Raw genomic sequence first — 11,982 nt, forward strand, 5'->3', positions numbered from 1 at the left:
GTCAATTTTGTTTGGGAGCCACGTCGCACGACCGCGCAATTGTCAGTTAAAGCGACGCAGTGCCGAATCGCAAAAAGTGGTCTGGTCTTTGACCAGCAAATTGGTCCGGTCTGAAAGTGGTTAAAGTCAAACCTGCCAGCTTTCAACTGATTGACCAGTAAAAAAAAATGTACATAAACATTTATCTTTTCAGGAGTCTGTCTAAACTTTTCCATTTGTTACTCGGCAATGATTTACAGACGTTCTCCAGTAATACTTTATATTGCAGCTTGTAGAAGCATTTAGTTACTCTTTCTTATATTATTTTCCTGATGTGCTGATACATTTTGCAGCATAAGGTCTCTTGCACACTGCAGCTTTGAAAAAGCACAACTTTTTTTTTTTTTTTCTGTTACTGAGCCCATTAATTGTAATGTGCCTAGACACACAGGCATGTAAACAAGTGCCGAGCATTCATCCAGTAAAAGATAAAAGAAAAAATGAAAAATCACCCTTTTTGGTTAGTAATTTATGCCTCATGAGTGCAAATGCCCATTTACATATTGTGCAGAAGGAGAATGCGAGAATAAGTTTGCATGAGAGTGCCTGCGAAAATGCGCGAACGCATATACGTGAAAATTGGGGGGGGAAACGCATAAGTACAAAAAAGTCTGAAAAAGTATATGCTCAAACGGGAGTATCATGTGCAAGAGGCCTAATGCTTTATTGTCTCAAACTGTTTTAGTTGCATTCCTTAATGATGATGTATGTGTTTGTTTGTTTTTTTTGTTTTTTTTAATAGGCATTTAGCTAATTTGGCGCATCACTCTCTTCGTGTCAAAGAAAGCAGCCCTGATGTGGCACATGTAAGTCTTTTAAAATATATTACACTGTTTACTGAACTTTAATGCTGAACTCAAGGCTCAAAACCTTTTGACTTGAAATATATTCCTCATTAGCCACAAAGGAAATAAATCTTTTGTGTGTATTGGATACTTTTGAAAACCCAGCTAGTACCTTGTAAAAGCAGCAGTGACCCCATCAGTGCTGTACATAGCCTGAGCAGAGAGCTGTGGGACAGACACAGTGGGTCCTCTAATTATAGGCTGCCTGCAGAAAACTACAGGAAGGAGTGGATGCAAGTCCAGTCACCCTGCACAAGGATAGAGCACAGCAGTGACCACTCTATTACCTGGGTGGTTCTGCACGGAGGACAAATCTAGAAGAAATATGCAAAGAACACTGATCAGCCATAACTTTACGACAGGTTAAGTGAATAGAATTGATTATCTCATTACAATGACATCTGAAAGTTGAGGTATATATTTGGCAGGAAGCAAACATTGTTGTTACCCAAGTTAATGTTTTAAAAGCAGAAAAAAATATCAGTTTGTTGTGTATGGAGCTGTATAGCCACAGACTGACCAGAATGCCTAAGCTGGCATGTGTCCACAGCCAAAAGTGCCTAAAATGGGTATGTGAGCATCAGAAGTGAACTATGGAGGAAGGGGGGCCTGGTCTGATGAATCACATTTTCTTTTACATCATGTGGATGGCCGGGTGAGTGTGCATCACATGGGAGGGAGATGGTACCAGAAGGCAAGCTGGTGGAAGCAATGTGATGCTTTGGGAAATATTCTGCTGGGAAACCTTGGATCTGCCATTCATGTAGAATGTTACCTGACGTGCTACCTACATAAACTTTGCCAGTGGCCTCTCAGCAAGATAATGTGTCCTGCCACACTGCAAAAATGGTTCGAGGAACGTGACTAGTTTGAGGTGTTGACTTGACCTCCAAATTCTCCAGCTCTCAATCCATTGAGCATCTGTGGGATGTACTGGAAAAACAAGTTCAATCCATGCAGGCTCCATCTTGCAACTTCGAGTTCTAAGGGTGTCCATGCCTCAATGGATCAGGGCTGTTTTGGTGGTAAAAAGAGCACCTTCTCAATATTAGATGGGTGGTGATAAAGATATGGCTGATTGGTGTTAAGTAATCGTACATATGCCTTTTGTATTTAAACAATATTTGCTTGACTTAGAGTTCATCTTAAAAAGTTTTTCCCACCTAATATAAGTCTTGGGAATTAAACCCTGTAAAGGGGGAGCACTGTGTTTATGTATGTATGTATACCAGTGTTTCTCAACTCCAGTCCTCAAGGCGCCCCCAACAGGTCATGTTTTCAGGCTTCCCATTATTGTGCATCAGTGATTTGATCAGTTTCACTGCCTTAGTAATTACCACAGCTGTTTTCATCTGAAGGAAATCCTGAAAATGTGACCTGTTGGGGAGCTCCTGGAGGACTGGAGCTGAGGAACCCTGATACTGTGTGTCTCTGCCTCTATAGCTATATCTAATATACATTAGTGTGTATTTTATATATACAGTGCTCAGCATAAATGAGTACACTCCTCCTTTTGAAAAGTAAGATTTTAATCAATATCTCAATGAACACCAGAACGATTTTACAAAATTTTGACAAAACTGAGTTTTATGGAACATTTGTTTAGCTCATTAAATGAAAGCAAGGTTAATAATATTACTTGCATTACAAAATCTTCAGTTTTCCTTAAATTAGTTGATGCAAAAATGAATACACCCCACAACCAAAACTACTACATCTAGTATTTTGTATGACCTCCATGATTTGTAAGGACCGCACCAAGTCGTATAGGCATAGAATAAACAAGTTGGTGGCATATTGCAACATCTATCTCTTTCATTCTTCAAGAACGACCTCTTTTAGAACCTGGATGCTGGATGCAGAGTGATGCTCAACTTGTCTCTTCAAAATTCCCCATAGGTGTTTGACTGTACTTGGCCACTGATTCACTTTCACCCTGTTCTTCTGAAATGCAACAGTGGCCTTAGATGTGTGTTTTGAATAGTTGTCATGTTGGAAAAGTGCATGACAACTAAGGGCAGGGAGTGATGGTAGCATCTTCTCTTTCAGAATAGAGCAGTACACCTGTGAGTTCATGATGCCATCAATGAAATGCAGCTCCCCGACACCAGAAGCATTCATGTTGCCCCACAGAAGGTCACTGCCACCACAATGTTTCACTGAAGGCACCAAGCATTTTTCTTTGTACTCCTCACCTTTCGGACATTACAATGTTGAAGCCATCAGTTCCAAAATCATTTTATCTTGGTCTCATCTCTCCAGAGTACAGAGTCCCAGTAGTCATCTTTTTCAGCATGTGCCCTGGCAAATTCTAGGCAGGCTTTTTTGTGCATGGACTTTAGCTGAGGCTTCCTTTGTGGATGACACTCATGCATGCCATTCCTCTGCAGTGTACACCATATTGTGTCACAGGAAACCACTCCAGTTTGGATCTCTACTTCTTTATCTACCATGTTTCCCCGAAAATAAGCCTGGGTCTTATATTAATTTTGGCAACGAAAAACACATTAGGGCTTATTTTCAGGGCAGGGCTTGCAGGAATCGCCAATATGAAAATAGTAAAAGTGGTTGTAAAATTCTAGAACCCTCTCTATTACAGGATTTATATAATGTAAAAGGTGTGTTGCTGTAATATAAATGTGCAAATACCTTCTATATCATCGCTCGCCACTTCCATGGCCTGCCCCGGGGTGTTTAAGTGCAGAGCAGCGAAGATCAGCTGAGCACCTGCAGAGGGAGGGGGACAGAGACCACCCCCTGACACCCGGGTGATGAGGAGAGATCAGGTGAGCGCCTTCGGGGGGGCGAGATCCCCCGCTGACACCCGGGAGATTAGGAAAGACCCGCTGAGCGCCTGCAAAGGGGGGGGCGGATCCCCCCACTTACACCTGGGAGATGAGAGATCAGTTGAGCACCTGCAGAGGGAGGGGGCCGAGAGCTAACACCCGGGAGATGAGGAGAGCAGTGGAGATCAGCTGAGCACCGCTCGGCACTTCCATGGCCCACCCCAAGCTTTCTTCCCCGCTCTGAACACTGCAGGGAAGAAGGGGTTGAGAGCCAGGAAAACAGAAGAGATCAGCCGAGCAGTACAATTACATTACAGAAACACACATTTTACATTATATACTACTGTAGAGGAGTGGATTCTAGCATTTACAACCACTTTAAACTAAAGATTATATTGTAGACTTCCCTGAAAATCACAGTAGGTCTTATTTTCGGGGTAGGTCTTATTTTCAGGGAAATATGGTAACTGCAGTGAATTTGTATGGTGATTTTCTTCAACCCTTCTCATCAGAAGATGCTCCTTTCGAGGTGTTAACTTCCATGGATGGCCTGGATGTCTGTGAGATGGTTGCAGTTCCATCTTTGTTAAATTTTTGTATCACTTTTGCTACGTATTCTGACTGATAAGTAAAGCTTTGCTGATCTTCTTCTAGCCTTCATCTTTCTTTTGTAAAGAAATTATTTTCTTTCTCAGGCCTTATGACATTTGTCTTCCAAGTGGTGCCATTGCTGACAGCATGAAATGGGAAGGGGTTAAGTAACTTCCTCTTATAATGAACTGTCTGCTGGACACCTGTTTAATGAATAATTAGACTCACTTTTAGTTGAATTCTTGTTGATTAGGATTTTGTTGTCTAAAACTTTGCTTTGCTCCTAAGACTTTCATTGGGGTGTGTTCATTTTTGTAACCTGGTCTTGAATTAATTGGTTAGGAAAAATAATTTTCTTTACCATACATTGCAGGACATAGAGCAGGCCATAGTAATTACTGTGGATTATGCAACACCTATAGGTGAATGGACACTGGCAGATCAATCAAATAAAGTCCTCCCCTATATAACCCCTCCTATACAGGAAGTACCCCATTTTTTTGACAGTGTCTGTAAGCTGATGTTCTACATGTGCTCTTGGAGGATTCTTGGAGGTCCGGAACAGTTCTACTGGGACTCATTGACTTCAATCGGATCCATTCAAAAATCTGTCAGCTGAAATGGATGGTACCCAAGCCTCAGTGTATAGGAGAGAAGAATCTTTGAGGTTTGCCTGTAATGCAGATTTTTGGCACTGGACCCTGCGTAATGGAATCCTGTGCCGTGTTTGTTCTGAACAAGGTGCTTTCCAGCAGGGTGCTATACAGGCCCAGGAGAATGGATCCCAGATTAAGGGGGACCGAGTCCTTGAATGTCTTTGTGGCAGAGCTTTCTGTGATGGGTGAAGGTTGGACTCCTGGTATGATTCGGACTGCTTTGGCAGGATTGGTAAATTTGCAGTTTAAAAAAAAAAAAAAAAGTGATATGCTGTGTGGTCATTTTCGCAATGGCCACTGGGGGCAGTGTGCTCTGGTCAGGTCGTTCTCTGGTGTGTCAGTTTTTTCATCCAGCCACTAGAGGGAGCAGGATCAATCGATTATAGTCTACTTGTGTGCAGCATAGGCAGGAAGTAGAAGGGCATCCATTTTTTATGTTTGAAGACTCCTGGGTTTAAGAATCAGCGAGTCGTCTGCAGAGACACAGCAGCTTATGGCCAGATAATGAGGTGAGAGTACTACCTATGGGAGAGCTGGGAGACCAGACAGCACAACTTTATACTGCATTGGTGCATAATTTGCATAAAGGTATACTTGTATACTTGCTGCCTAAATCTGGGGGCTTGTGCAACTGTTTGTCGATACACCACTGTACGGGTATCAATGCATTTAAAGGAGTTGTGTCTCCAGAGTACCATGCATTTGATTTGAATTCAAAGCAGCATAGAGGCTGCATTCAGGATGCATTCTATGCATATGTGCTTGGCTAGTCCTGCAAAACTAGTATGGGGCCAAATGCAGTTTAGCAGGTGCAGCATAATATATCATTATGGCATGCATACCTGTACCATATATTTGCATTTAACCTCTTACGTTCATGCGTATTTGCTTTTGAACCGCATACAGTCATGCACATACATATATGCTTGCTTGTATTGAACTACATACATAGCTGCTTATTTGCATTGAATGTCTTATATACATGCTTGTTTGCATTGAGCTGCATACTAGTATGCTTGTTTGCATTGAGCCGCATACTAGTATGCTTGTTTGCATTGAGCCGCATACTAGTATGCTTGTTTGCATTGAGCCGCATACTAGTATGCTTGTTTGCATTGAGCCGCATACTAGTATGCTTGTTTGCATTGAGCCGCATACTAGTATGCTTGTTTGCATTGAGCCGCATACTAGTATGCTTGTTTGCATTGAGCCGCATACTAGTATGCTTGTTTGCATTGAGCCGCATACTTGTATGCTTGTTTGCATTGAGCCGCATACTTGTATGCTTGTTTGCATAGGACTGCAAATTTACATGCCTGTTTGCATAGGAAGGCATGTTTTCATGCCATTTTCAGGAGTCATGCGCCTTAGGAAGGTGAACCACACATGCTGTGTCTGAACAGCATGTGTTTTCTCTGGTGATGGTAAAAATTCCAGGTATAGTAGAATGGAAGGGGTGTTTTCCCATTTGTCAGCAACCAATACCAGGACGGGGTCCCTGCATCCAGAAATGGTCTTGGAAATCTGCCAGCCTTGGGGAAACTGCAGGTGGATCTACTGGATTCCAGGTTCTAGAACAAAATGGACAGGTTGGGTCCAGGATGAGAGTCTCACTAGCAATAGGGTAGATGTACTTGGTACACCTTAGGGACCAGTTCTTCCTAGTCTACACCTTCCTCCTGATTTAACTACTGCCGCTTCTTTTGCAAAGAATTTGAGAGTTGGTAACACTGGTAATCGTGTTAGCTGGCCCAGCCCAGGAGGGCTTGGTACACCGACATAGTGAATCTTGCAGGGGACGCTCCTTGGACACTTTCGATCCAACCAAATTTATGGTCTTGGGTCCTTTTATCTCTGCGCTGTTGAGTGCCAGGAAGCCGCCTTCAGGGATCATCCAATTTAGGGCTTGGAAATTTTGTGTGCCTGGCATGAAGCCAGGAAGTGGCACCGGTGGAAATATGTGAGTGGGAGATTTTTTCTATCTCCAATCGGGAGGGCAAATGAGATTGGCCTTAAGTATCATTAAAGGGGTTGTAAACCCTCAGTGTTTTTCACCATTCTATGCATTAAGGTGAAAAACCTCCTTTAGTGTAGCAGCTCCCCAGTGCCCCTGTTTTTATACCTGAAACCTGTCTTTCCAGCGCCAGGAACAAGCACACCCGGTCTTTCCGGTGTCTCAGGTCCTGATTGGACAGATTGATAGCAGAGCAGCCATTGGCTCCCGCTGCTGTCAATCAAATACAATGACTCTGGGTGGGGCTGAGTTCCGCTGTCTGTGTCAGTGGAAGCAGGATTTGAGAGTGCGCCCACATGGGTGTCACTGGGGAAGCGCTTCCCCCAGGGGGGGCACTCGATGCGGGGGGGAGCCAGGAGCGCGCCGCTGGGGGACACCTGAAGAGGAGGATCAGGACCACTCTGTGCAAAACCCTTGCACAGAGGAGGTAAGTATGACGTGTGTGTGTGTTTGTTTTTTTTGTTTTTTGTTCTTTTTTAATGAACCTTTTAGTGTCCCATTTTTAATGGTCAGATTTTGTCTATTTTTTTTCCAGAGACTGTTGTTTCACACTCCTTTCGTACGTCATGCAGCGGGTAACGTAGTCATTTTTGCCAGTCAGGCCATCCTTGTGTCCTTGGGATTTGAGATTGGTCTTGACTGGCCTTGCAGATGCCACCTTTTTGAACCAATTTGAGAAACTCAGTGCTTTGACTCGGAAAGGTGGCTTCTTTGTCGTTCAGGCGGTCAGGATTTACTTGAATTGGTCAGAAACCCTGGTTTGTGCTGCCAGAAGAGTCCAGGAAGGGCAGGCAGCATCCGAGTTAACTATTTCTCATTGAATCTGCCAGTTAATCTTTATAGCCTATAGCTTGAAAGGGCAAGATCCCTACCCTTTCTGGTGAGCGCGTTTGCTACCAGGTGTGTGGGGGCATCTCGGACTATCCGCCATCAGGGGCTCAGGTTTTCAAGGCTGCTACATGGTCTTTGGTTCATACATTCACAAGGTTTTACCAGATGGATATCAGAGCCACTGAGGAAACTGCCTTGGGCACAGTTTTAAGTGGCGGCAGAATAGGTCAGGTGACAATTTGTGTCCCCCGCCACTCAAGAATATTGCTTTGGGATATCCCACATAGTAATCACTATGGTCCTGTAATGTACGTTTAAAAATAAATTGATTTTTCTTACATACTCACCTGTAAAATCAATCACAGGACGCAGAGGTCCCTCCCCTCTTTCTGTGAAATTATTGCTTGCTACAAAACTGAGGAACTTCCTGTATAAGAGGGGTTATATAGGGGAGGACGTCCTTTTTGATTGATCTGCCCGTGTCCTGCACATAACCCAGATAGTAATTATTATGGCCTGCTCTGTGTCCTGTGATGCACTCCAAGGAATGAATTTTACAGGTTGGTATGTAGGAAAAATCTAATTTTTGTGTGTGCGCAAATTATCAATTCTTGGTTGCAATCAAAGGTCCGCATTTGTGGGAGTATTTTGTAGTAGTGTCCCATAGAAAATGTTGATTCTGAAAGGAAAGTAAAGGTTTTCTGATAAATCTGTACTCATGTATGCGGATCACTGTGTATATATATTTAAAGGGAGAGGGGAAATGAGTGCCTGGAGTTGATCACTCCACATTCATATAATGTCATCCGTTTTTACAAGTTCAAATGTAAAAGGATTCCCCTATGAGGAGCCTGTACAAGATTGCATTTCAATTGTTCTGTTCAAAATGGTTTGGAATCCCTTTTGGGCTGCAGTTCATTCATTTTTGGATGCCATAGAAAGGGGTTAGAACCTTTCATGTTTTTATAGCTGTGTCCCTCGGGTTTACTTCTATGAATCTTCAAAATAAGGAAGGGAAATTTCACTTTCGTAAGCCATTAAATGGACAGGAAGTTATTGGAATCCTGCTCGGGCTACACTAGCAAAGGAATTTAAATGCTAATGCTGTAGCTTTTGAGGCTGGGGAAAGTTTGCAAGAGCCTGGCATTGCACTCCCGAGCCGCTGAAAAAAAAAAAAGCATTTTTTTTTTTTCCTGCAATAACCAATATATATTTTTTTTTTATGTACTAATAGCCAGTGTATCCTTGGGCTTCAGGAGACAGACAACAATAAACAACTGACAGATTGTAACTTCCCTATGCTGCCCAACAATAAAAATTTTTGTTTTTGAGAGATCCCCTGCAAAATAGGGGAACACAGTAATAAAAACTTGGCAGACATTCTAACTTTTTCATGTTTAACTGAAAACTGCAAAAAAGTTCCAGTGGGTTCATTTGCTTGCCATATTGCAACTGTTTCTGTTGTATTTTTATGTACATAAATTTGTATTTTTTTTTTCCCCCCCCCACAGGCTCGGCTTCTCTTTTTCAACAGTATACGTGTAGTTTTGGCTAATGGAATGAGACTTTTGGGAATTACCCCACTTGATAAAATGTAGTTTAAACACCATGTAATGAGGTTATTTTTAATAAAACTGGAGAAATATATTTGTTCTTTTACTTGTTCATTTACTATTTTAGCAGCCATTGGTTCTGAAACCACAATGTTACCTGCAAGTGTGTTAATGGGGGAAAAAAAGACATTTAAAGTCATTTATTTTTTTTATATATATATATATATATATATATATATATATATATATATATATATATATATATATATATATATATATATATATATATATATATATATATATATATATATATATATATATATATAAATAAATAAATTATAATATATATACACACACACACCCTTCTCACTGCTCTGCCTGTCTGTGGCTACTGCACGCTATCGTTCTGCCAGGGCCTGTGGTAGTGGACAAAGGTCTACTTAGTACAAAAAAGAGAACCCCTGGTGATGGACTTTGGAGGCACGTACAACAATGGACTAGAATAAGAAAAAATTTATTTATTGATTAAATTGACATAAAATCATGTCATAAAAGGTAACTTATGAACAACATAGCAGTATACACGGTACAATTTAGCTAATAAGCTTATCACCTATACAAGATACGATATAAGAATTGGCTATAGAGCTCGTCACCCTACGTGTTTTGGAGCTCTTGTGGTTTCCTTCATCAGGAGTGGAAATAAAGCATAGAGAGTAATTCTAGTGGAAAATACAAATGACAGGACATTAGGACAAGAAAATAATTGACAAACATAATGCGCTGTTTAGACTTTGTACTTGCATATCAAGGTAAGGAGTTGTATGATTGTAACATACTATTCATTAAAAACGGCAGGACCGATCAAGTAAAAGTGAGTGGCTTCCCAGTGTCCAAGGCTCCAACACATGAATATTCACTGAGGTTGTGGAGTGTATGTTACTGCCAAAAGGCCTACTTAGCAGGTATGATTTTCCATTAAAGCATATGTCAAAATAAAAAAACATGCAGTACATCACTGCAATTCATGCACATTATGCTAAAAATGCTCCGGTTTCTTTAAAGCGTGAATAACAGCATAGTGTTGCAGTGTCTCCCCTCTCTCCTTGTCATTTTGAGTCTGAATTAAGAGCCGCTCTCCTCTGCCCCTCCTGGCTCTATTCTGCTGCAAATCAGAACCCCATTATAATATACAGTGATCTTGCCCAAAACTTTCAGTGTCTAATAATAAACAGTGTATCAAATATAAATGTGAAGGATTGATTAATTATAGAACATAAAGTCTTCATATGGTTCATCCAGTAATCCAAGTGATGTAAATAGTGAAAGTGGTCAGTTGGTGGTCTGTTGGTGGTTTTTCAGACGAGACAGACACTATCACCAGCACCTCTGTGCTCACAGAACTCTCACCTCATAGGCATATAACATAAGCCTTTGATAACAATCAAAGAAGGGGGGAGTCAGCATGCTTTTCTTCCACAGCTATGGCTTCCCACAAAGGATTCCTCCTCACATACAGGATGTTCCGTTCATCATGCAAAGTAAGCCTCTGCATTATCACTTAAAACCATTTATTCAACTAAAAAATGCCTGCTTACACAGCTAGAATAAAGATGCGCTTTAAAAGAAACAAATATCAGCGTTCACCCCGCATCTCACGTCACTTCCAGTCCACGATGTGTTCCGACCACGCCCTACACGTTACGTCACGTGACTTCCTCAGGTTAACCGGATTGGATGTTATAATTATACCCTGTAGACAGGAAGTGTATCTGATGCCATTTTCTTGTAGATCAACGTCAGAGAAGACAATAATACGGCGGCCATTTTCCTATGGATGCCAGATGGTTATCAATAATACAATTATATAAAAAGCTTTGTAGCTAACTGACGCCATTTTCTTGTAGATCAACGTCAGAAAAGACAGTAATAAGGTGTTAATTTTCCTATGGATGCCAGATAGTTACCCATAATTTCAATATATAAAAATATATAAAAAAATTCATAGCTAATTTCTTAATCCATGCTACAATAAACTATGTTCCAACGTGTATATGACCAGAGTTGCCATGACACTAATTAAATCTTCCTGAAACGGGTGGAATAAATCCTTAATAAACATCAGAAGATGAAGAAAAATTTAAATTGTGAATTTTTTTTTATTTTTTTTAATTGGACATGGGAAATAATTTTAGTTTTCCGTCATAGGTAGACAGACATAATTGAGTTGTCAAAACAGATCAATGGGTGGACTAAATATAAATACAAAATGAAGTGGGACACTAAGCAGCTACACGCACACTGGAAATGCAATGTGAGGCTTATATAGAAACAAAATGTCTAAGGCAAGTCAGGAAAGAAGAAAAAAATCAATAATTACTAATAAAACAATTGAGCTCAAACTCAATGTTTAATCCATCGGGCACTAAAGGTCTAATTGTGTGTGTCCATTTTGATTCTTTCTGGGTCAAGGATCTAATTTTATGATTACCTCCCTATCCCCCAAAATATTAGGTGTTCTGGATTATTATGCACTAGAGCAAAATGTCTGCATACATTATGCTTTGGGCATCCATTAATAATGTTTTGCACATGCTCCTTTTTGTCCTCCCCACATACTGCAATTTGTAGGAGCATTGCAAAACATACACAACTCCCTCAGTATGT

General features: G+C 41.0%; 1 protein-coding gene across 3 annotated transcripts in view; it reads left to right on the plus strand.

The window, feature by feature from the left end:
* The window catches only part of RARS2 (arginyl-tRNA synthetase 2, mitochondrial), a 91,769-nt gene extending 82,360 nt beyond the window's left edge, over positions 1–9,409 (plus strand). For all 3 annotated transcript variants that reach the window (XM_077487277.1, XM_077487278.1, XM_077487279.1), the window contains 2 exons: positions 782–845; positions 9,274–9,409. In XM_077487277.1, the coding sequence (XP_077343403.1) occupies positions 782–845; positions 9,274–9,360 (151 nt within the window). In that variant the 3' untranslated portion in view covers positions 9,361–9,409. The remainder of the gene's footprint in view (positions 1–781; positions 846–9,273) is intronic.
* The last annotated feature ends 2,573 nt before the right edge of the window (positions 9,410–11,982 follow it).

The sequence above is a fragment of the Lithobates pipiens genome, unplaced genomic scaffold (assembly GCF_037356315.1).
Source record: "Lithobates pipiens isolate NorthernLeopardFrog02 unplaced genomic scaffold, aLitPip1_a1.2 Scaffold_18, whole genome shotgun sequence".
In the NCBI taxonomy this organism is placed as follows: Eukaryota; Metazoa; Chordata; class Amphibia; order Anura; family Ranidae; genus Lithobates; species Lithobates pipiens.